The sequence below is a fragment of the Saccoglossus kowalevskii genome, chromosome 17, assembly GCF_978046115.1.
Source record: "Saccoglossus kowalevskii chromosome 17, keSacKowa6.1, whole genome shotgun sequence".
Lineage (NCBI taxonomy): Eukaryota > Metazoa > Hemichordata > Enteropneusta > Harrimaniidae > Saccoglossus > Saccoglossus kowalevskii.
This window is the reverse complement of record NC_140657.1, coordinates 3,857,751-3,885,740: the sequence shown is the minus strand read 5'-3', so window position 1 is coordinate 3,885,740 and position 27,990 is coordinate 3,857,751. Positions and strand designations below refer to the sequence as shown.

Below are 27,990 nucleotides of genomic sequence, written 5' to 3'. Positions count from 1 at the left end.
GATTGATCTATAGAAAGTATTATTCTTTTGATTACGTAGAACAACGACCGAATCACCTAAAACTTCCTATACTGAGAAGCATTCATGATGTACAAATGTTCCTAGTTATATATAAATATGTTTTTGGGAAATTATCACTCTTTGTATTCAAAAATACCACAACAATTAACCAACTGTACAGATGTTGACATGTTTCAAATAAAATTAGTTATTCCTTGGTATTACCTTTCTTCCATGAGCTACGAGTTTGTTATATATATCATTGAAATCAAACCCACCAAAGAAGCACTTGGCAGGTTTCTGTCGGAGAATCAGCTTACCATTGAAGTCTGAAATAATAAAGGCTAGTCAATGACGATAACTAAAAACTGCTGCATCCATGTGCAGTCAGTTCGTCGCTTGGCACTTATTTATGTTGTTTTTTTGTTATGGGCGTGTACAATATATTTTCTCATATACGATATTCACCTTTTTCGTTGAATGAAAATCGCCCAGATGATTCAATTGAAGAGTTACCCTGGCCTAAAAGAAAGGATTATTATAATGTTAAAAACATGGCAAATTCAGGTAATACGATTAATCTGATTAATTCTTTTTACATTGGTAATTTGGTGCACTGTAATAAACAATATCATGGAATATTAATCTATACATATATGTCACAACGAATACTCGATCAAAAACATTCAAATCACAAAAAATAATGATGTTCAAAATTATATTATCAGTCACGTATACGAACACCGTGTTGCCTTTGTACCTTCTTTGCGGTATTCTCGTAATAAGCACATATTATTATATATCTGTCATCGCAATGTCTTACGTTACAGTGTCCTGTAATTTTCAGATATTGCACAAGGTATTTAAATCCTACCATATAAGGAAATGTGAACTCCAAATATGGAACGTTTACTCGCGTAAGCTCTTCTAAAATAATAAAAACAAACATGGCAGTCCCTAGGGTCTGACCTGACCCAACACAGAGATTTGGATTTCGGGATTCCCACTATGTATTCTTGGAGGAAAAGTTGTAAAATAATATGGTTATTACGAGGATACCACAAAGTATGCACGAAGACAGTACATAATAACCTCATATTTTAAGTACTGTGTTAGGTATTAATATTTTTATACAAGTACAGCTGTAGTATATCAAACAAATCGATTTGAATACTTACCAACGTCAGTCCTCAGGATCCCTAAGAATTTCTCCCAAAAGTTTGGATCCTTGATGTCAAGGTATGTTAAATGCGATATGAACGATACATTTTACTTTTAGTTTTACTTTTAGTAATACAGGAATCACTGTTTTCCGTTCTTTAGTAAGGTGTTCAGTAAGTGCCATCTGAGCTTCATATCCACACCAACCACTGTTATTAAAATCTGGGGATGACACTAATACTATCTTTTCGCATTTCTTTGTGCATGTTAGAATGTTTTCAAGGATTGGCTTACCGGCGATAAAGTCTCTGTCATCATACATAAAATTTAGTCCATGTTCTCTTTCCAGCTTTCCCACGGTATCATCTACCCACTCTATATCATTTCTGCTGCATGAGAAGAAAATGTTTGCAGCAGCTGTTCCTTCAAAGCGAGCTTTTGGAATCTGTGAGGTCGACGTTGAATGGTAAACTGTTTCGTCTGATGCATCTATGTCAACTTGAAAGTTATCTTCCTCGCTACTCTTCTTCTCTCCTTTGTATAAGATAGTATAAAAATTAAAAGATTTCGTCGGGAGTAAATACAGGTTTATAGTGGGATTCTGCTAAGGTATAATGGTGAGACGAAGGCGAATAAGTGAATCTTTGCTGGCGAAGATAGGTTCATCATAGAATATGGGATAGGGATTATATAAAAATGCCACTCGTAAAATGATCAATTAATTTTGTTCTCTAACTTTAACGTTTGGAACTTTATGGACGACACTGATTCATTTACTACATTCAATCCGATGTTATTCATCACTCATTATAGCGATGTTGTTCAAATAATTTGTGAATGATGTAGTAACTTAACAAACTAATTAATGCACGAAGACAGAAAACTACATTCAAACGTGCAGCGCAGACTGGTGTAGTTATTACATTTTTACATGTGCGGGTTACCGACAGAGGACCTGGCATAGCAATAGACTACAATGTTACGGTAATTACATGTTCAATATAGCAATCGACTTGCCCCTGTAAACTTGCCCCTAATTTCACACATCAGACTTTATCAAATTTACATCGAAATTGTTTTTAAATAACAGATTGTTCACCTCGACTTATTTATTTATTTATTATGACGCTTACAGTGGCAGCGGCACCGAGGGCGCAGTAGTCCCGTAAAATCAAGCTTAAACCCTTATGTCAGCAAAATTTGGCCCTAAAAAGGATGGTGATCAGACCCATGCAAAATTTCGTGCCCCGCCTCTGTGAAGGTTGCATAAACTTATCTTATTATCTATATAACGTGCACATAACGGATAATCATTATAATCCGAAAAGCTATTATTTGAACAATAATGTACTCCCCGGTGGTTCATATGAAACGAAAGCACACTTTGCATAATGTGCGAAGCGTAGCCGATTCCCGATACAGTGGTCATTTCAACATTTCAACACGTATAAAAAAAAACTTGGATAATAATTCTACATGATGTTATTTTTGCGATGATCGGGAGGACCAGTGATGTGTCGATACAGTGAAGCTCATAAACCAGACAGCGACGGATTGCAGTACAGCACCCCATCTTGCTTGCGAGTTGAAGTGTAACACTCCCACAGCAAGTCGGCGAGCTCAACTACAAGAAGGTATTCAAAATTGTTGGCGCATATCCCTTGTATTCAAGCCATCCTAGGAAGAAAACTTTTCCTGCACATTATTTAACTGGGAATCGTCGACAACGACGCCAGCCCTTGACCCACCTCACCCCCTATGGGGATTTTTCAAGGTGATGTTTTTTACATACCTTAGGGTGTGTCTGACAAGAATCAGGTTGTCTGCCATCTGCCCAATGGTGGGCGTGGCCATACGACCGCCATTTTGAATTTATATTGAGAAAACGTGTGTGCAAGCGATTAAGATGAATTGTAGAGGAATATATATCAACTCACATGATTTATTTGTTGTAATAATTATGTTGTAACACTAATGCAAACCACATGCATGTGAAAAATGTGTCAGTGTACTTCCTCTGGCACTCATTTGAACTCCAACACCTTATAACAATCGCTTAAACACTGCTAAATTATAGCTTAATGGTAGTCACTCTAAATAGAAAAAAACGATGTCATTTACTTTGCACATCTTTTAATAATGATTGAATATCTATTTATGTTTACAGATTTGAGAGTCTTATGGAAAAAGTATACATATATGTAGTAGTAGTTACCGTGTTTCCACGTTTTAAGACATTGGTCAAAATACAAAGACAAATCAAAGCCAACAGCTAATATTCGCGGTCAGGTACATATATTGTGCATAAATTTAAGACACAAATAGTTAAAAGTTGAACAATCAATTCATTAAATAATCAGGTAATTAATATTAATATTAATTAATTAATTAATTCGTTCGTGTGTTCGTTCATTTGTTCATTCGTTCGTTCATTCATTCATTCATGTGTAAAGTATTTAATTTGTTTCAGTGATTTGATTATTTCATCTACTTAGTAATTTGTTTCAGTTATATAAAAGTGATATTTACTTCCCTTATGCATGGAATTCAATACTTTTGTTTTGTTTATTATTTTACATATTTATATGCATAAGTATATAAGTGTTTTCTTAACATTCATAGTAAGTAAAAAAATTGAATGTCATTGTAAAGTTCAATTCACTTTCATTACTTCCCAGTTTGCCAGTCAGTAATAGTTCAACATGTTTAATGTACACAACACTGATGAAAAACCTGTCAACTTGAAATCCTCCAGATTGAGAGCTAAACAAACAAAGAACAATGCTCTGCAATGCATAATACATTATTCCAGAAACAAATCAGAGAGGAAAATTAGATCATTGACTGAAACAAGTTTTCAGAAGATCAAAAAATCTATTGAAGTTCGCCAGAAAAGAGGCACAGCAAATGAAAAATTGCATGAAATTTGCGCGAATGTACCAACAAATTTCAACAAGAACTTACATGGAACACATAAGTGGTGCTACAATAATTTTATAAATATATCAAATATATTGAAACGACGATCTCTTCCTGGTGAGGGTGAAGGTGAGCCAAGAACTTCAAAGAGGCGAAGAACAACACAGTCTCCATGTGTATGGTTTCCTGCAAATGAATGCCTGTTCTGCCACAAAAATCGTATAAAATGACAAGGCAAAGAGGTAAAGCTGGTACAGTGTGTAACAAAGAGTGCAGAGATGTCCATTAAAGATGCTGCAATGAAAAAGCAAGACGAACTTGTGTTGGTCAAGGTGCAGGATGTTGACCTAATTGCCAAAGAAGCACACTATCATCCCTCTTGTCGTAGAGATTATACTCGTACAGGGGATCGACATGAAAGGAACACGAAGGAACAAAGAGCTCATGACAAGGCATTTGAATACCTGTACCAGTATGTTGAGGATAATATTATCAAAGGTTCCAATGTGGAACAAATAACCATGCTAAAAGAGAAGTACTCACGATGAAGTTTGGTAGTAAATTGAAATTTTGGCAGCCGAACTATAGAAGTGACCTCGTTTATTGTTCAGATGTTCCACAAGGTTTGGCTGTTGAGGTCGCATTTGAAATTGCAGCCTCCAATGGAAAGAGATTAGAAGAAGCTGCAACAGTGTTACGTAGGATTATTATTGGTGCTCAGAAAGAATCTCCTGTGATGCCATGGCCACCATCTCAAAGTTTCCTACTTAGTGGTAGCATTCAACCCCCACCTCTTTTATATGAATTTCTCTCATGGTTGATAACAGGTAAAAAAGGTCCAGGCAAAAAGGAGAGATTGGTCAATTCCCTTTCACAGGATCTTTGTAAAGCTGTTACCAGGTTTCAATGGGTGATGCCAAAACATCTTCTTCTTGGTATGACACTTAGGCATCTCACAGGTAGTGCTGAGTTAATTAGTCTTTTGAATAGATTTGGTCATTGTGCTTCATACTCAAGTATACTTGAACTTGAAACAGCAATGTGGAATGCTATAGTGGAAAGAAAAAGCCTTCTTCCGCCAAGTGTGATACGTGACAAGAATATTGTGACACATTTGTGCTGGGACAATTTTGACCTCAATGAAGAAACACCAACCGGTTCAGGTACAACACATTCAACACATGGTATCATCATGCAAGAGGTTTCTTCTGACACAAGTGTTAGTTCTCTACATGACCAGGTTTCTTTGGCAAAAACAAAGAAATGATCTGTAGCATACATTTCTACTGAAATAGAACCATGCTATGCAAAAGAAAAAACAGAACCAAACCTGAAAATTGGTAGAACTAGTGCAACACACCAAGAGGCAGTAAATTATGCCAAAGTTTCTGACAGTCTATGGGTGATCTGTAGGACTTTGTTACAGGACTCTTCACAAACAGTGCCTGGATGGGCAGGATGGTTAACTCTCACAGGAAGCAACAACGATGAAGCAGATAGACAAACCACTGTAGATTATATGGCTCCCATAAATGCTCCTGTTACTGAGAATTCAACAGTACAACACATTATCAGATTGTCACAGGCTGTATCAAGAGAAGTTGGACAACAATATACAATTGTCACTTTTGATTTGGCTGTAGCCAAGAAGACCTATACAACTGTCTGGCAGAACCCAGTGCTTTTCAGTGATGTTCTAGTAAGATTAGGCGTATTCCACACAACATGTTCATATCTTGGAGCTCTTGGTCAACACCTTCAGTGCAGTGGCTTTGAAGACATTCTGGTTGAAGCAGACATTTGTGCAAGTGGGTCAATTGCAAAGGTGATGTCAGGCAAGCATTATAACAATTCCATGCGTGTTCATAAAATAATGCTTGAAGCATTTGAACGTTTGCTTCTAAGAGCATATGAAGAAACTGGTGGTAGAATACTAAACAAGGAAGCTATAGACAATTTGAATACTCTAGCTCAAGCTCCAAACCATGAATCACTGTCAGAAGTTATGGCCAGTGACACCTGTTTGATGATGATTTCACAATATGAAACGTTCAAAGATAAAATTCGCAGAGGAGGGCTTGGAAAAACAGCTCAATATTGGATCACTTATATGGATAACGTATGGCTCATCCTACGATTTATCAGAGCAACAAAGGAGAACAACTTTGATCTTCATTGTGATTGTCTCCAGGAGCTCATTCCAATGTATTTTAGCGATAATCATGTAAATTATGCCCGATATGCTACAGTTTATTTGATTATACTCCTTAATTTGGACAAGTCACATCCTGGTGCTGAAAAACTTCTAAGACAGAATGGATTTAGCGTGAATAGGTCAGATGTTCCATCCTCCAAGAATGCAGTAGACATTACTATAGAACAGACCATTAACCGGCATGCTAAATCACATGGAGGAATTGTAGGTTTCAGTCGGAATTATTCAGCTTATTATAGATGGTGTATGACAAGGCATACCAGAGCAGCGTATCGTCAGGCCACAATGGAAATAGCTGAGATGGATAGCCCTGAGAGCACATCACACAAGGATGTTAGAACGTCAGAAATACTTCACGGGACCTCCTTTCAGCTTCAAGTCTTGGAAAAACAGCATATAATTCCTTTGTTGAAGAGCGAATGGTCAATAAAACAAAGCAATTCAATTCAATTCAAAGTTGAAATTGAAGACATTTGCGACACTTGCCAAAACTGTGACAGTGAAAGGAACACAGAAGAAAACAAAACAGATCACAGCAGAAAGAAATGTTCTTGGCCAACTTGCATTGCTTCCAACTAGACATAACATCAACTTAGGAAAGGCACTTAGCTATCCACTAGGGCCTGTACCATGGTCTCTTGCCACATCTGATGGGTCTCCTGCAAAGACAGACAAGTCAAAACTGATGCACTACCTTGAGGAGAATGTAGTCTTAACAGAACGACCAAATCAAAGTATTACAGATTATGTCATTGATGGAAATGCACTTTTCCAATCCCAAACAGGTCTACCAAGCACGTTTGGAGACTTAGCGGAAACATTGTTCTCCCAGCTTCCAAAGGTACAACGTGTGGATTTTGTAACCGACACATATTTCCCTATGTCCATAAAAGATGCAGAGAGAACCCGCAGAGGCGTATCAAAATCATACATGATCAAAGGTGCCCTTACAAAAATACCACGAGACTGGAAGACATTCTTGTCAAATGCAGAAAACAAGCGACAATTGATTAAACTGCTTCTAGAAGAATGGAAGAAGGACAAATATGCAAATAGGTTACTGGGAAGAAAAGTACTGTTTGTGTGTGAGAAAATGTGCATATCTTTGTCGACTACAGATGAACTGACTACTGAAGTAGCAGAGGTAGAAGAGTTGCACTCAACACAAGAAGAAGCTGATAGTCGAATAGTCTTGCACTGCCTTCACATTGCCTCAAGTTCACCAGATAAAACAATTGTTGTAAGATCCCCTGATACGGATGTCTTTGTTTTGTTACTCAAATTTGGGCAATGTATTACAAATTCACTATTATTTGATACAAAAGACGACTTATAGACCTTCATAAAGTCATTGCAGAAACAGGGAAAGACATATATTCAGCTTTACCCGCACTTCATGCATTTTCTGGGTGTGATACAATCAGTGCTTTTGTTTGCAAAGGAAAACTGTTGCCTTTGAAAATTCTAAAGCAGCATCCAGAATTTATTGAGATATTCCTAACACTAGGAACCACACCTGAAGTAGATGATCGTGTATTTGAAAGTTTGGAGCATTTCACGTGTATTTTGTACAAGAGAACATATGCATCATGTGATATAAACAAGCTTCGACTTGAGTTATTCATGCAAAAGATCAGCCCAAAGCAAGGTACAGTTTTGTCAAGCTCTAATGGAGTTGATATGAGTATCTTACCACATTGCAAAGCAGCGCTTCGAATGCATATAAGAAGAGCTAATTACCAAGCGCTCATTTGGTGCAGAGCAAATCAAGCACATCCACAGGTAGCAACACCAGATGGCCATGGCTGGTATATAACTGATGAAAAGCTTGATTACAAATGGATTGAGGGTGATGCAATGCCACAAGAGATTGTTGATTTGGTAGTAATGGATGACTCTCAGGACTCCACTGAGGAAGATGAATCTCCTGCAATTACCACATTAACAGATGTAATGTTTGACTGTGATGATTAATGATGTTTTCAGCTCAAGAAATCCAAATAGAGATATTGTTCAGTTACTGACAGTGCATTTAATATTGAATAAAACATAGAAGCAATTATTACAGCCAATCTCATTATATATTCAAAATAGATGATTTATTAACCACGCTCCTATAAGAATGGTGCCAATAATGTATATTAATAATGTGTGTTGGCTATGGATATTGACAATGTAGCATACAATGTAAAACGTAAGGCTTAAATATAATTTTCCAGTACTAGAGCCTGGAAACTGGTTTACTCATTATATATTCAAAATGGCGGCCTTGTGGCCACGCCCACCATTGGGAAGATGGCAGACAACCTAATTCTTGTCAGGCACATCCTAAGGTATGAGAAAAACATCATCTTGAAAAATCCCCAAAGGGGGCAGGGTTTTCTTTTCTGTCCCATGGTCTATTATGGCGGGAATGACATTTTTCGTGTAAACTAAGAACAAATAATTATTTTTCACATTGCTCAGAGTTATTTATTTTCAGTTTTGATTTTAATCGTGTTCACCCCATAATTTCCCTTATTATAAAATGCCCGTCTCTTTATTTGTTTTCATAACTCAACATTCTAATCATATGCATGGTACGGGGCCTTGATGCTCAATTATCGCGAATAATCTGTGGCAATGACGTCATACAATTCGCTGGTATTGACAATGCTATAATATAATAAGTGTTTAACCATTTAACCTATACCTTCGCCAGGAACCACAAGGATAATCATAATCATATAAATTCAAGTTCTGCTCAATGATATAATAAAATTTCTGAGAAAGACAAAAAGTTACCACCTTACTGTACCTTATTAATAGGTCATATCAGAAAAAAAATATTTCTGAAAAAAATGCACATGTTACCCATTATGCCCGGACCAAAATATTTGAAAATTTTGTGAGCATGCGCATAACTAGTTACTCTACTACGCAAATGTGAGCTCATGAAAACAAGATGTCCGTTCCTTGTGAGCTGTAGATTTTTGAGAAAGTTTTTCCACCAAAGTGAGCGTTCTTTGGATGAATAAAGGTAACGGAGTTCGCTCGATCGTTCCAAGGGGCATTTACTTTATTTGTGGTCTATCAGAACAAAACAATATTTCAAAAAACGATCGATTTTTGGACTTTTCGTTTTTACGCCGACAGTTCTTGCCAACCTTGTACAATGGTTAGAGGGCCGGGCGATCTCTAGACCCCTATTGTATATTTCTTTTATTAACGAGCGCCTGTGGTTTACCTAAAAATGAAACTTGGCCGACCCCTAGATCTCATGAAATCTCGTGTGATTTTGTGTGAGACTTCATGCTATTTGCTTTTTAGTGTACCATATGAGTGAGACATGACAACAAATTGGTCGGCGGAACGTCAGATATAATAATCTGAAACATGCACTGCAATCAAACTAGTCATGTGTTAAACATCTCAGTGGGAGTGCACAAAATAGCTTAAATGTTGCAAACAGATTTTGCACGGTACATATTGCTTCAAAGAAACTTAAATTGGACATATTTCTGACCAATCAGGAATATGTGCATTGGCATAAAAACGAATATTATTTCTACGGGTCTTGGACAGTCATACTGTGGTGATACACTTACTCACCGTTGATCTCAAGATATCTGTTCAAAAGAGAAGGCGTTTTCCCCCACTAGTTCCGACTCTGGTATGACTGCAATTCTCCCAAGCGCTTGCTGCTGGTCACTCATGATTCACTGACCTGTTAAGACACTAATTATTAGGGCAAGAGGCTTCACTTAACACACTAGTCTTTGATGCTCCAAGTCTCCAAGCGATGTTTAGAAGCATGACGTTTTGTTTTTTCGGTAAAACTTTACACATGAATGGGAAAACGATACAATGTTATATGAGTGCGCCTGCAACGTTCAGATAATGTAAAGGAACAGCAATCTTAGAATGTGTACTCATAAGCTGCCACACCACATTTAATGGTATAGCCCTTGCCAAAGTGACAACTTTATTTCATCGAGTTGTAATGTTATTAATGGCAAAATGAACTAGTTGGCCGTATATGTTAAATATCACATTGTATTTGAGTAAGACATTTCGCAAATTAATTTTATTTTCTACTTCAACTTACTGGTACGTACATTGACACCATCCCTTGAAACAACCATACTATGCCAGTCATGACGGTATTCTCGAGGATACTGCAACGGACAGACGTTGTAATTATAAGGGCACTTTACTGGGAAATACCAAAAATATGCCAAATTTGGTGTAGTGTAGACTAGTTATTGTTAAAGCATATAGTTGCGCGAGTTCTGTGAATACCCAAATACCTCATTTGTTTTCAAAATTTCAATACAAATTACAAAATGGTATCGTTTTTCCTACTACATTTTCGATGAAACAAAATTTTTTTATAAACTGATTATTTTAGAATGTCTGCTGTTAGTTTTTTCTCTTACTTTAATCACTGCAATTTAATAGTTTGAAGTGTGCAAAATCTCTCTTACATTAATAACAAAACTACCATCGATCAACCGGAATTGGTTTCAGATTTAGCACAATTCTCCAACATGGAAGTAATTGAGAATACCAGATTACATAAAGTGTTCATGTCATATAATCGAATACAAAACAAATAGACAACTATAACAACATATGCTATATGCTAAGCTAATATATACACTACTAATACTACACTACGAAACGAAATATTGACGGAACAAATCTTACTACCCTGATGACTTTTGACAAATACAAGATGTCCCACGAGATGATCAGCTATGGAATTTCATTGTGATAGTTTTGTCAGTTACATTTTTTACACGTGGTCTGTGAACCGAGCATAAATAAATGTAGTACTGACATTGAATAATGGAGTTCCTGACACCTAATAATCCAGGTCAATCAACATGCCATGTGTGTGACTTACTTGACCAATTTATTCCGTAATAACTTACATGGACGCGTGTAATTTATTTGCCATATTTCAAAAAAAAAGGATAATTTATTTTCTTAATTGGACATATTATCCGCAAACTTCATAATGCAATTTTTATTTCAGTTCTTGCATCCATGTAACAGTATGTGCCATATAAGTAACAGATACTGAGTGTATGTCGATCATGTGGCACTATATACATGCTGCACTGAATTAAACAAACAACAAGCTTGAGAATTGAGGATGTCAAACAGGAACAGTTTGAGGTGTATAATGATAATTTCTTGTATTGTATTGTCCGGAATTTATAGTAATTTCAGCATCCATAGACTTGATAGTATGTTCAATGGTACGAATCACACAAGATGATACACCACAAGAGAAATATATTCAGGGTGCCCCATTCCTTACACTAGTCACCGAGAGAATCAAATCAATTGTAAATATTGACACACACAATAAAATTGGCATAATCAACATTTCTACTGGACAAAAAACCAGATAACACGGAAAATATATGAGTTGATATGTTTGATATGAATCATACACTGTTAGAAGCTTATGATATGCATGCCAAGTGAGAGACACCATTCTTGCATTTCCTCTTCAAGTGACATGTTCTGTGCTGGAAGCATTCGAATCATGTATCAAACCATTTTGTTACCACCTATACGAGCAGATGTGAGTTTTGGAGGATCAGTTGCTATAGGAATACCACAAGTTGACTTAGCTTTATTACTGTTATTTAGTTGTGGGTGATTCTCAGCTTGTGCAAATAATTCAGGATTTCATAAGGTTCTGTGTCCTCTCCTCGACATTCGTAGATAGGTAGACACGGTCATTTTTACTGAGTAATGGTAAAACTATTAGTTATAACTTGGATTGTGCTGCCATTCATATTATGTTCATGAAAATCTCGGCTATCCAGATCCCATGAAATATTCATTTTTGACATTAACATAATTGAATAAACCTTCTCCAATGATCATCAGTCAAGAAAGTTTATTCTAAGGAATGTAGGGTTGAGCATTATCATAACTGGTAAATTTTTTATTTTGGTTCGGCAATGTTATAGCGTCCATGCTTCTTGTCTGCTACAAGAGATGTAAAGCTAGACCGGCATGCTCTGGCATAGCTAAAGATGTTGTACCAGTCATAATATCTTGTGCCATATCGTGAACCTTTTGATTTGAAGTACTATCAAAAGGAACTCATCATCCATGCAAGGTGGTCGTACAGTTCAGACAGTATCCTTGATGTAACTTCTTCATATGATACAGGTATTCCTTGAATATATGTTGTTCATTGCCCAGGAACAGTTATGCCTAACATTATTGTAGAACTAACACGATCTCTTACTTTTTTATTCATATACTCTCGCACAGTAGTCCTTTAATTATTTCGTTTTCCCTGTCTTTTCAGAATAGCAACAAGTATTGGAGTATGATCACCTTTTTATTACCATTTCGATCACATAGGAAACATTGCATTTTATTACATGCCTTCCTCCGCCCTCCAATCAAACATGCATTTTAGAATAGGAACATCTGGGGATTTTTTGCGATCCAGTAAGCCATGCGACCACACACAAATCCAATTTTACAACAATACATGTAAAAACAACTCACATCGGATACATGAGCTTGTCAATCAAAAATTAGTACCTTTTATTGCGAAGATAGCGCTCCAAACTACACTTCTTGTTGAAGAGGAAAGCTGGCTCATATTCGTCTCCGTTCTTTTACTTTATGCTGATGAAAAATTTGCTCAGAAGCTCATTCAACTCGACCGGTGGTATGTCTTCCAGGCGCCGCAATTCTCCGGTATTCTGAGTTAGCCACTCGGTACAGCGATGGACATCACGTTTGGTGGTTTTAACGGTACTTTGCTTCTGGTATGCTTTTATAAAACTGTCCACTTCGTCTGGTACTTCATTTGCTAGTGCTGGTGCAAGAAGTTGGCCCTGTCCTATCGACCGCAACCACTGCATAATTATCGTCTGCAGGTTGTCAATGGAGCCAGTTAACAGGATGTGTAAACATATCCATCTGCAGTGCCAAACTTTGTTACTGAAATATGTACTTTTTTCCAATAAGAATTACTTTTAAACATTAAGATATAAACCCAGGATTCTTTATGTTATTAAGGGCATGTAAGGACGTCGGGCAAATGATCACCAGCGCTCGGGCCCAAACGCCTATATTCGGGCAGTTATATATAATAGAGTTCATAGTGGCAGCTCTGTTTGATGTATGAAAAAACACGATCATTCAGCTAACTCATCAAGTTAATTTTTTTTTTTTTCTTATCAATGTTATAAATTATTGTTTATAGATGCAGCTGATGTGGCATAATCTTTGGCATTTGTTGCCAACAAATTTTGTTTACCTTCAATGAGTGGCCACAGTCTGTGATATCTTGCTGTTTTTTTTTATTGCATCTGAAAATGTTAAAATCTCTCTAACAATCTCATTTTTTCCAGTGGTCTACAAGGATACCATCAAGTTAAACACACTAAATAAACTGTCAAGTAAAAATAAAGTAGTTCGTATACATTAATAAAGTGAACTAGAGGGAAGCAAAATGAATGTTTGTACATTTAATAAGAAATCAAATAATACACTAATATTTACTGAATTTGTGATGACCCACAGACGGCATATAGCAACTAAAACTGGTATTTTAATTAATGAACATATTTGACCAACAATTTCATGAAAATTAGCGTTTCAGTTCATTTATTACCTCCATTAAAACTATAGTGAATGCAAAACCAATAAGTTCAGAACTGGTGAAAAATCGAAATGATTATTACAGGCAAGTGCTGGTTATCAGGTCTGCAGAAAACAGTATTACTGCGTATGAAACAATCCAACTTATGAAGGGAAATATATCCCTTTATCATCTGTATAAGTCAATACTTACAATTTCTTAAATATAGTTACACCTACGCTAATGCCTGTTAAATTAGAAGAATGCTGTCTTTGCTCATAAATAGTATTCAGTATAAGTATATATTTTACCTGCAAAACGTGCGTATATTCAGTGTAGCATAATGCAGGACAAATTAAAAACATTCATATCACATGGTTTGACGTCACATACTGCCAAACTATTAATATACGCAATACCAGAATGTTGTCCAGAGTTGGACTAAATCATGGCTAATTGGAACAAATATCACGAACAAACACAATCGACTCGCAGCGTATGCGTGTGAAATATAATAGCATAGGATAAAACATATGTGCTGTTGTTTTACATGTTAGCATCAGTGTTCACACTTTTAAAGTTATGATTTGAAGTATCACACATTAACATCGCACCAAATAACGTTGGGTCGTTTTTCAATACGTTATTATTAAACTGCGTCTTTGTCAAGAATGGTCTTACCCGGATTGATTGTTTGACGTGAGCTATTGAAGTAGTATTTCATTCATTTTTTCTGTAATAGTATAAATGATTTTTGGATAAGTTATCTTTATTCATCAATATTGTTTTTTGTTGAACTGTTTTTTGGACTATGTCTCTATTTGATGTTGTGGAATAGTGCAAGTAGATATTCAAAAAGTTAACGCTCATATCATATTATATATCATATCATATCATATCAGAAGTGCTTATATCTGAGATTTGTATTCGCAAACTGACAGCAATTTTATACTGGGTCAGTATCAGTATTTTGTACGTATTTGTAAATATATATGTGTTATTTGTGCTTCGGTGTGTCATTGTGTCATTGTGTCATTGGTGCCAGTACATAGACGTCCTATCAGTATCACTGAGAAACTTTACTCATGTTACACTGATAACGCTTAATCATAGCACACATATAACTATTGAATATTTATTCAATGTTCACCTTAGTACACAAAATCGCAATAAAAAAATTAATTTCTTGATACCACATAAATGTAAACTTAAAATGACAAACGTTGTGTGAAATTTAAAAGTTGCAAAAACTGGATATTTTAAAAACGTAAACGATATCAATCCTAAAACAACATACTGGTCACTGTTCTTGGTGGGATCATATTCAATTCACAAGATATCGTCACTATGATCAAACGTTAAAGAGTATAAATGTATTACACATAATGACTATAAAAACTACAATTACAGTTTGTTTCTAAATTTGGATATTAGCTATGGGTAACCGACCTCGTAGCCAGCAGTCAGTAACATTCAAATTATAGCAAGCTGGCAAAGACATTTGCCTTTGTGTGAATGTCGCTGTCCCGTGAGGGCATTTGGAAGTTCGTCATAAGCTACACTTCTGGCATAGTTGCTTGCACATACGACTATCACTTTTTTCGCCAAAGCCTAGCACAATAAAGAGAGAAAATAGAATGTATGAAACATGTATAACGAAATGGAATCAGTTAAACCATTACACTTACTATTATATAAACTTGTATTCAATTTATATAGATACGTGAATATTTCACATATTTATTTGGAGTAGAGAATTAAACATGCTGTTTAATTCAACCAATCATCCCTACTAAGATGTCGTCTATCTTAAGATCTCTATCGTGCTGAGACAAACGAAAACTGTTGAGCTATTGAATTTTGTGACACTACTTTAGACACTGCCCATGATTATTAGCAGACAATGCATTATATTTATATATATTCACCTTTACTTCATCTGTGACATCGTTCCGAACTGTCATATTCATTTCACTTGAAAGTAATGGTTCCACGTCACCTGATTCACGGGAATGCTGTGAATAGAAAAAGTATATAATAGGTTTAACAGTCTCAGCAAATACTGATTAAAAAAAATAATCAAAGATCAACAAATTAGTACAAATATGTACTCAAGAAGGCAACTCAAAACTAGACCACAATAAATTATTTTTGCTAGGGGTTATTATACTCCACTAGTGTAACTCATGCAGACACAAACACGGGTATCAGTGGTGATGTTAACAATACTTAATCGGAATAACATAAATTAACAAACAAACAAACAAATGGAGAATGAACAAAGTGACAAATAACCTTGTGACAAAACAATGGTTCTATGATCTAACTATCTCAATAATAGTTAACATGAGTACCCAACGAAGTATTGCAGTAATTCAATCAGCTACAACGCTATTGTCATAGCTTCTAATTTGCCATGGTGTTTACAATTGATTTTTATAAATAAATGTCTGGTGTGATCGCTACATACATAAGTATAATTGTCCCACAAATCACAGCATTAACTCTGTCAGTAGAGTGACTATTCTAAGACTTATGTACTAATGATTACGATCAACTATTTTGAATACAAAGATACTTTGTTACTCACACTGTTCGCTGTACTAAGTTGTTGTCTGTCCATGATATAACGTTCTACCTTTTTCTAAATTGAAAAAAAGTAGTCATACATACATATATGTAAATTTAAACAGTTTAATCACAGATAGATGTTATATTATAAAGACAAAGGACGTCAGTAGTACTATGTATACACTTACAAGACATTCATTGGCGTTGAAATACACAAATGTTAGCTGTAGACGTAAATGTTAAAGAAAACCTTCTCAGGCCAGGGACTTATTTTTAATTATACCACCTTACGGAATGTAACAGTGTCTGGTTTTGCGGTAAACATGGTCAAGTCATTTTCCCGGACAGATCCAAACATACCTTCTAGGCCACTGGAATGTACCTGGGATGCATGGAATTCATATTGTTGTGTACCAGCCTCGGTTGGTCGGAGTTGCAAATGAATAGTGCATAACCCACTTAAGTCAGCATAATACCTATTACCGCTGTTTAGCTGCTTTAGAACACACATTCTAGTGTTTGATTAGACACTCACGAAAAATGAATTTCCCACACTGACCATTATAGGACTCATTATCAGTGTCTTATTTTTAAATAATCTAGTACCTCGTTGTTTTACAGTTAAATGAAATTGAGGCAGAATTGTAACTGCTCAGAAATTGTTCTGGAATTTCAATTCAATTACAAAGCAATTCAACAAAGAATTGTGTTTTAATTCAAGTTTCATTAAATAAAAGTAGAAATAATATCATATATCTTGTGACTTAACATAGAAATGTTTGCGAAGCTTAGGGTTAGTAAAGGGGTGAATATACCATAAGTTCCCCCTTTATTAACCCTAATATACGCACATTTGACTTAAATTCGATAAAATATTAAATATATTGGTGGGTGTAAAGTTAAATGAAAGAAGTCACAGCGTTGATAAAACGATTCCAACAGCGGAATAACCCACCATAGGTCTGAAAAAGAAACATTTTGCCGATAATCTGTAAAATATATTGCCATTAGGACAAAATCTTAGATCCTCGTTATAGAAAACTTCTTACTGTTGCCAGAAATTTGTGATCAGACTAGGAATGTCACTGAGTATTGAATACATGTTGACTGCTCCACTGAAATTAGTTTAATCTGATACAACACGACTAGAAATAAAATTATACGCTGCAACTAGGTATCGCTTGTATGTAAACATATCAGTTATAATATAATTACGGTGCAACTAGTGATTACTTGTTGCAGGTTGAGGGGTTTTGAAAATATATAGGATGTAATACTTTTGTGAATAATTAAATTCTTCAAAAAACTTTGCAATGGTAATCATAAGTCTTGTATTCATTTTGATATTATAATCATGTTATGCAATCATGACCTACATATTTCAAATTATTATATATATTATGTTTGAGTGTGATTGGATATTTATCACAGCTGACATTATTCATTCACTATAACAAATCTTGTGTGGTGTGTGTGTATTTGCTATTGTGTGTGTGTGTGTAAATCAACCTTGTGACAACTTCCATTTTACTTTATACCTTCCACATGACGATACAAACCTACAAAGTGACGACCCTCTCTACTTTTCTTTATATAACTCCTTAATCCAAACATAACGCAACTATATATAAAGTTATTGTATATATAACTATATAAAAAGTCAATGTGTGTCGTCACAACAATGGTAAGATGTAAATATGTACCCATGTATGTAAACAAATCTTAAATTGGAGAATGGGTGATAGTGACTACTAGAAACTACTCCATTTCGTCACTCAATCATTTTTCACATTTAAGCGTGACACAATCTTTATTTATTTATTGGTAAAGGATACAACTTGACGTCCAGTACATATATCCGCCTTGACAATAGCCATAATTACATTATCTCTTATAAGAATAGAATTGGCAGCTCTTTCAGCCGACGTAGTTATTGTCTTTGTCTGCAAAAAAACATAATTTAGAGTTGCGAACAAAAATGTTTGCGTGGGTTCGAAATAGTGATTTACTTATTGGTAACAACATTATAGCAATTCTAGAAACTGATATAGATATATTGTACACGGTCTTGTGCAGATTGGAGCACTTTGGCAAGTCCGGTGGTCATTCAAAATGGCGGATTATACCATCGAGGTGATCAAAATTCTTGCAGTAATTTGTTTTCATGAATGAGCTTATACTCATTTATTTATTGGCTACATACCCATCCCAATTTCCCAGACCAGCCAAGTACTAATTCACGTACTAATTTAATATATATAATTATGTAGTCTCTTCTTCTGGTGTATTTAATAATTTTGAAATATGATAGGCCTTTTGTAATATACATTGTGAACTGCATTAAACGGCACATATATATATATATATATATATATATATATATATATATATATACCTACCTGCATAATCCATCCTATTACTATGGTCAGGATAAGAGCAATTACTATTAATATAATGATCATGAATAATGCCACACAATACTTTTGGTGGAATCCAATCAATCGGTGAAAATTTACAACTATGTAGATAAAGGCGACGAATAAAAGTACAATTATCACTAGCACTGGTAGCAGTGCAAATAGAAAACAGCATATAGAGCCTTGAACGCATGAATGACATCGAATGCATCCAAGGTATCCACTGCCTTGCAAAGCTGTCTTTACGTTTTCAATTGTAGAGCGACTGATCTGCGAACAAAAACATAAGATTATACAAATATTAAATTTCAAATATGATTTTTAACTATCAGAATTTTATTCACTTTACATCACTAAAGTATATATTTCCTGAAAGATTGCAAATTATGTTTACCATTTCCGATGTTTCATTTTGAAAATTTTGTCACGATAAAATTTGAAGTAGGATTGTTTTCGTATTTCCAAATGTTACTATTAGTTAAACCCGTTACTGTAAATATCTATCTTAAACTTATTTTACTGTTACTAATGTTGTCATAGTTTCATGTGACTATGTTACCTCCAAAGATACATCAACTACAGCAAATTCTGGAGCACAGTATTTAGTTATCTGCCAAATTAATTATATTCACCAATTTGTCCACAACTATTTAAGTAAATGTTGCGTGGTTTCTTCAGTTCTATACAATGAAAATATTACAGTTTTTCAAAGTTAATGCATTAGAAAGTGAAATAAAATTATATTTTATATAAATAAAATATTATATTTTCTATTCAAATTATATAATTAAAATTATATTTACAAACAATACCTTTATTCCTCGTGCTACCAGCTTTGTGTGTATATCATCAAAATCAAAACCACCAGAAAAGAAATTGTCACATTGTTCCTGATAGAAAATAATTTTTCCATTGAAATTGTCTGAAAAAAAATATAAAGGATTTTAGTGAAGTTATTTTTGTGTTATTTATAGTGCCATTTTCCGGCACACATAGACATGGAATATTTGTTTGCGTAATTTGTACTTTGGTGTGGTGTAAGTACACATTAAAACTACAATAACAAGACGTATTTCATAAAATCATTTTCACAAGTGATTACTACACAGTTTCACCTCACAATGTCAATATTCCATATACCACTGGCAAGAATATCAGTGTCCCAAATTAACAGACACGTGACATTAGGTTTAGTTATACTATCAGATGATGCATGCTGATTCACTGTAAGCATTCCGAATGATATGATATTTTAAACAAATAACGTTAGATTATTGGTATCAAACACCTAACACCATCATATGATATGACAATTCTAAAACGGTTGAATATTATTTTGTTCATATATGACTACACTCTGTCTCTTCATGTGTTAATAAATTACAATCACCTTTTTCGCTGAATGAAAATCTTCCATAAGATGTCAATTCACTGGAAATATTTGTCTGGTCTGAAAAAAATTACAATTTTGAACAGTTCGTGAACAATGGTTATAATTGTTTCAAATCATGTCATACTAAAAACAATGTATAGGTATAGGCCACATGGCTGAATTGATGAACTATTGTGACACAACGTCTGCAATTGTAAGTACTTACCAACCTCGGAAGTCAGAATTTCTAGCAGCTTTTCCCAATAATTTGGATCTTTGATATCAAGGTAAGTTAAATGTGATATAAAATCAGGAATGATGCACTCTTTTAATAACACAGGGATCACTATTTTCCGTTCTTTTGTAAGATGTTCCGTAATTGCTATCTGAGCTTCGTATCCACACCAGCCACTGTCAAGGAAGTTTGGGGATAGCACTAATACAATCTTTTCGCATTTTTTGGTGCATGTCAGAATGTTTTCAAGTATTGGCTTTCCGGGGATGAAATCTCTGTCATCAAACATACACGTTATACCATGCTCTCTTTCCAGCTTTTCCACAGTTTCCTCCACCCATTCCCTGTCCTTACTGCTATAAGAAAAGAATGTGCTTGCAGCAACTTTTCTTCCAAACGGAACCATTGGTACATTTTGTGTTGACGTTGATGGGACAATAGTTTCCTCAGATGCATCTATGTCAACTCGACAGCTATCTTCATTGCCATCCTTCCCACTTCCTTTGTATAAAATAATAAAATAATTACAACATTGATCTTGTCCATACATACCAGGTAGAGTTTGGGACGAAAAAATCCGAATATTTAATAGCTGTTAAACATGAAATACGGTGACAAAATCTGCCTATGTCTGGCCCAAAATAAACGCTAACGCACAAATGTACTTGACAAAAATAAAACCAGATACACTAAAGTGTTTACGGAATTGTTCATAAAATGAATATGTAGGTCCTCCAATTAATTTATTAATCCCCATGTTCACTGTCAGCATTCTTTATTCCATGTTTTTGTCATATTACCCTGCAAATAGAAGTGTGCATGGAGTCATTGGAAGAAACGGTGTGCATTGCATTGCCGTGTGATATCTGTCACAAAGGCGATTGACAGGTCATACTTGTTTTCAACTCTGGAAGGACAGTTGGAATCTACCAGGTGTGCTTGTGATCTACATAACAAAGGGTTTTACAACTTTGGAAGTACAATTGTAATCTACCGAGTGTCCTTTTATTTGAATAACAAAAGATGTTTATGATCTACTGAGTTGCCTACGTGATACAGCTGCTAGCAAGATCACATTATGATTGGCTCATGTGAAACCCAGGTGGTGTCACTAAATCTAAGCCATTTATGCCTATAAATTGGATTTACATCACACATTCTTGTCATACTGCTTAGTGACATACTATAAGTAATGATCTTATTTGTTCACAATTTTATAAACTGGCTCGGCAATTCTCATCACCAATTAGATATAATGTCACAACATGTTGGCAAATGTTTAACTAATCCAAAATCACTCGATAATGTTGCTTACTTTGTGTGTGTGTAATATGGTTGAATTTGAGGTTTTTATTATTTTAATGGTGTGCATATTTTAATATATACAGGTACATTTTAAAAAATACCTGATATATTAATTATAGAATCCATTATATAACCTGGCTGCAGGTTGTTGTTTTTAATTTATTTGCGGACATTTATTTTGTAGTTACATCTTCATGTATACCATAGGCTCTATAGTATGTTTTGCTTACTGACTTGACTACACTTTGTACTTTTCCAGTACATTATTACAATCAAGGACGCGTTGAACAGGAAGTCCATTTTGGGCGAGTGTCATTGTCAAATTTCGGAGAGTAGAGGACTATTTATACAGGAGATGTTCCAGTAAGGAATTGTTCGATAGGCATATCTAAATCCTTTATTTGAGCAGAACATGTTCTATATATTCACCAAAATAACAACGTTGCTATGTTTCTAGGCATACAAATCTACAACAAAAGAAATCGTTCGATCCAAACGACCGGAGTCCTTGAAGATCAAGTCTTATCGCTCTTTGTCTTGTGTTTCTGAGTGCTAAATGGTTGAGGCCAAAAAACAGGCAATTTTCACCCAATCGTCCCAGCGGTTAGATAGGATGTTTTTATTTAGGGGCGCCCGGAGAACCAAAATGTTTGACGTGAATCACCTCGTCGACAAAAAATCGGTGATTATAATCATGGGGGTGTCAGACTATTTACCTTGGCGATAGCTACAGTAATTGTGACACAATCGGTATTGGCAAGATTCCGGGAAACGCAGTGATCAGTGAGGCCCAAAACGCCACAAACCTTTGCGAATTTTAATAAGGAACATCAATTCAATTTTATTACAGGCTCAAGAGGAACATGCATTCGTTATGTACTAGTATTTAAGTTACTCACTTTAGAGGGAGTCATAATAATCAAGGGTGAAAACCGTTTTTATGAAAACAGTGAAACCTATGAAAAAGTGAAGACCTTAAAGTATTTTTATTGCCTAAGCGGCCGTCCCTCGGCAAATGATTAAGCCCAGGCATTTTCCGTGTCAAAGTTGCTAAACTATCCGTTTTTACGCAATCTGGGAAGTCCGAATTACTAAACGAAGTACAGGACGACCAAACTGAAATACCCAAGAACTAACGCATACCAACAATTATTCGTGGTGTATTTTAAAGTGTAACTGAATTGGGCCAATTGACTTTTTTGTGTGCAAAAAATATTTATAAACAACATTATGAAAAAAAAATCAAGTGAAAATGGTATATAAATTGGGTAAACAGCCAATGATATTCCAAAACCGGGCCACGCCCCCCTCTCCCGTCACCTTCGAGTTTTTTCGGCATTACGAGTGTTGCCGAAATGGCGCCACCAACGGGACCATAAAGCAGGAGATTGCTAGCAGACAAGATTGTTAACCATTTTCCATACGCAAGCGTTTAGTAAACCAGCATACAGTACAGTTCTCGCGAAAGCTTTGGCCTTTGTGGCATCATTGTCGCCTACGCATGGCTTCATTGTCGCCCCAGCATCGCATCATTGTGGCATCAGCTTCGCGTCATTGAAAATTGAAGCTGTGTTCGCCTCTCTTATTTTGTGGCATCATCGTGGCTTCAGGTTCGCAGTCTCATGACATCAACATGGCATCAGCTTCAAAGTATTGTGACATGAGTATGACCTCATTATTTGCACACAGTAAAGGAAAACACATGTAAAGAAGTTCGATATATAATCGATTTGAAATTCAAGGCGGTAAGGGGAATAAAATAATAAAATAAAATAATCAAGAGTAAAATGACATTTTACTAAAAAGATATCTTGTTGAATTATTTTAGTGAAGTAAATTACAATCGGCAAGGTGACGAGTGTCGTATTGGCTGCAAGGAAAATTGTGATAAATTTAAATCACACGATGCAATCGTCGTTCGGATACAACAAAATTTGCTATATACGAAATGAAACTGTTCTTGTTATAAAATTACCTTTTTTCACTCATTTTATTTGCTGGTAAGAGAACCGATCCCATGCCCGGACTATTAATACATGCAAAACCCACGTACGCTGCCTGGTGCGTCGGCGTTGTCGCCAGTCATCTTGATACAAAGTTCCAAAACAAGTGCGTACATTCCCACCTATGATTGGATGGTTGTGATGGCGTCGGTCTTTGATAAAATTTGACATCCAATTTTCAAAATTAAGTCACGATCAGCATGGACGTATTTGGTGACCAACCGATGAACAATTTGAAAATTATGATTCACACGGAAGTCCTTCGATACTGAAAATCGTCGACCCCAGCCTAGTCTGGTTTATCTTATTTCCCGACTCACAAAACTGATTTGTATCTCAGCCCTGTTTTTTTCCTTTTTTTGAACTGAGGTCAAATCCCATCCGTTTGTCAAAACATGGAGCTCCATGGTCAAAATATGCCGATGTTTTTTTCAGTGAATAATTGTGAAGCCTGTCACAGCGCAAAAAAACTTAGTGAATCGACGCCGGAGATTGGATGGTACGACGACCCTTCAATTTGCATCAAATATGCTTTGTTACAACATCATTGATTGGACGAGAGTCACCTGATCGGGGCACGACCTGGGTCACAGAACCATATTTGTCCGTATTATCGACAGAACTTTGCGAGAGAACCACACCCACATTTTCATCCATTTTTAGCGCGGAAGTTGCCAACAAATGTCGAAAAACTCATGAATTGTATGGATTCGAATAAAATAAAGCTAGCGATTGGCAAGACTGGTTAATAATATATCCCCCGATGCTCTTCGATTTTTTTTATTTCAAGGTGAGAAATGGATAGTTGAAGTTCCATCGATTTCAAGGCGATTATTCCACTGCAATAACTCTACGCACTGTTGTAGTTTCGAGAGGTAAAAAAATATATAATAAATAGTACTTGTTTCATTATTTGGTTTTACAGCAAATTACGGAACATGATCCAGGTGAATTGCTATAAATAAATGCTGATTGTGTTGAATGGCGGACGTCGGGACCGTTTGGAGAAACCAACGGGAATCGATATTCCAAACAAATTATTGGGACACGGTCGGTGGACCTTACAAACAAATTAAATTATTAACGAAAGACGAGATTTTTCTAGATATATACGAACATATATATACAAAATATATGCAAAATTGACAAATACACAAAGACGTGTAATATTATGCTTTTATGGTCCTTCGGCTTGTCTTCTCCTTGGGGGGGGGGGGGGAAACAATAATTCGAATTTACGGCATCAGTGGACCAAAGCCGTCAAGAACACCAGGAAATATTGGAATGGACCTTCTCCTCATAACGTTATCTGCTGTGCCCGAATCATTTATCAGTACGTATCATTTACGCCCGAATCATTTATCAGTACAATTTCATTTGTTTCGATCTTACAGTTGTAGGTATTCGCGTCCTACCGGACGCACACAAATTTACATTTTAGAGTGCAGATTTTTTAACATTATTGATAAATTGTTCAGGTGGAGTTTAATAAAAATAACAACGTTAAGATTTTCGGTCACGATGTTCAAACTCTGTGCCTGTGCCTTAACCGGGTGCACGAATCGTCATGGTCATTTTGGGGAGGTACACGATCACCCACATCGCGTATTGTCTCGCAGGTTCAAACCTGTATGGGCCACTTTGTCCCTGGCACTGTAAAACAAAATCGTGACATCTCTCGTTGTCATCATATTCCTCGATCTCATAACTCTCGTCAGACGATGATAAGATAGATTCCGTGTCGCTTTCCGAGCACTGCATGCGTATAGCGGCCATTGTGAAACGATGACAAGTTCCCCCCGTGACGTCACAAATCACCCTTGCATGCTAATTAGGTTCTCTAGCTAAAGCCTCGTTCTGAGTCGGCCAAGAAATTGGACGTGGGCGTTTCCTTATCCAGAACATTATTATTGATCGTTTATTTAATTTATGTACATTTTTCACTTGTTTTTTTTTTTCATAATGTTGTTTATAAATAAATTTTGCACACAAAGAAAGTCAATTGTCCCAATTCAGTTACACTTTAAGTCTAACAATCTAAATTTACTCAAAATACACAAAACAAAATATTGCGGAAAAATACTTGCCAACAATTGTTTTTAAAAAATAGTGGATATATTGCATTTACTTTTTTCTTAACAAACATGTCAGCTTATTTTCAATACAAGTATAAACGCTGTGCCCACTAAGCTCACAGAACATTATCTGGAAATTTCAAAGTCTATCCTAGACAGCCACCACTAAACAACAATTTACGATTTACGAATTCTGAACTACATTGCAATGGATACTGCAACACCAAGTATACCTAAACAAATCAACAAGGCCGACCACAAATATCATGAAATCTCGTGAGATTTTGTGAGACTTCAATCTCTTTTGCTGATGAGTGGGTACACATATTGTTTGAGACATGAAAGAAACTGGTCGAAGAAACGTTCATATTAATATCTGTGGTTTGAATATAATTGCTTGGAAAGCAAGGCTAGAAAATTTATCCGGGACGTTTTTTCAAGAAACATGAAACATTCCTGCGTTTAACAAATTAGTTCGGAACTATTTTAAAGCATGGATTTTCTTAAGAAATATTTCAGTCCTATTTCAAATATATATAAATAAATAGCTTAAGTGTTGCAGACTGGTTTTGCACATATCTTAAACATATTTCTTCAAAGAAACTTAAATCGGACATGTTTCTGGCCAATCAGGAATACGTTTCAGTAATGCGCATTGGCATAAAAACGAATATTATTTCTACAGGTCTAGGAAAGTCATACTGTAGCAGTATGTATACTGGAAACCACCGTACTCACTCACCGTTGATTTCAAAAGTCTGTTCCAAGGCGTTTTCCCCCACTAGTTCCGACTCTGGTATGACTGCAATTCTCCCAAGCGCTTGCTGCTGGTCACTCATGACTCACTGACCTGTTAAGACACTAATTATTAGGGCAAGAGGCTTAACTTAACACACTAGTCGATGTTTAGACATTTGACGAAACTTTTCTCGGTAACGCTTTACATTTCAAAGCGGAAACAACCTTGCAATGACATATGAGTGCGCCCGCAACGTTCATGTAAAGAAGCAGCAATCTTTGAGTGTGTATCCATAAGCTGCCTCCCCACATTTAATGGTATAGCCCTTGCCAAATTTACAACTTCATTTGAAATTCATATATTCATTGAGTTGTAAGGTTATCAATGGCAAAATTAACTAGTTGGCCGTATATGTTAGATATCACACTGTATTTGAGCAAGAAATTTCGATCAGGGCGGTGACGGAATAAACACATGCTGTGTGTTTTAAACAAAAAACGTAAATTTCTTGAATTAATTCCATATTCTACATCAACTGACAGATAGGTACGTTTCCCGAGATTACTGCAACAAAAAGTTGAGTAATATTCCTTAGAACGCATTAGTATCTTCCTCTGTAATATGTATGCGTTTACAAATAGTACAAATATAACTCCAACCACAGACAAATGAAAACATCACCCCTACAAAAAATAATACAACGTATCGTTCTCAGTTATTTTTTTATTTCGGGGCTGTAAGTATATGACAAAAGAGCTCTCATTCCGGGACATAGAGTTAGATCTGAAATAACTTGCCGAGGTTCATTTTATCAAACATAAAATCGGACAAATGTGAAAACCCGATCCGAACTGACCACTTATGCACCAGCCGCCGTCTCGAGCGGTGTTGCATCAGAACGAGGCAAATATACAAATAGCGTTTCCCAAAACTAATGCAGTGAAATCTATGTTCGAGTTAACTTACAATCACAGTGGTTTTATGTGCGCCAAATTCACAGCGAGTGTTGTTAAATTGGTTATTTTATCTCAATATCTAAAATCAAATACTAGTAATTGTCGAAGAGACCGTATTAACGATGTACCAAACACCAAATTACAATCCACCATTTCGAGAGCCCCCTCGCCCTAATGTCGAATTAATTGATTATACGAACCTGCTCGCAAGTATATTTGTGAGTCAACTCGTTCCGATGAAGAAAATAACTAGCAATCTTAGCTCGCTCGATCATGTCAATGTACTTTGGAGTACCTACTCGCTGCATTATCAAAATAACATTGCAGACAGGAGGAGAGTCCCCACATCCGCATCCGCGGGTGGGTTCTATATTCAAAAGTACGTCACGATAACCCAAAATCCAATGAGACCG

General features: G+C 35.8%; 1 protein-coding gene across 1 annotated transcript; it reads right to left on the bottom strand.

Moving 5' to 3' along the window:
- Nucleotides 1–15,025: 15,025 nt before the first annotated feature.
- On the bottom strand, nt 15,026–26,807 carry LOC144361296 (uncharacterized). Its single transcript, XM_085492568.1, has 10 exons — nt 26,625–26,807; nt 20,491–21,000; nt 20,283–20,342; nt 19,705–19,814; nt 18,875–19,162; nt 18,311–18,418; nt 16,664–16,699; nt 16,495–16,548; nt 15,833–15,919; nt 15,026–15,515 (listed from the first exon to the last, which is right to left on the bottom strand). The coding sequence occupies exons 1-10, from the start codon at nt 26,719–26,721 to the stop codon at nt 15,378–15,380; spliced, it is 1,488 nt and encodes a 495-aa protein (XP_085348694.1). The 5' UTR covers nt 26,722–26,807; the 3' UTR covers nt 15,026–15,377.
- Nucleotides 26,808–27,990: the final 1,183 nt, after the last annotated feature.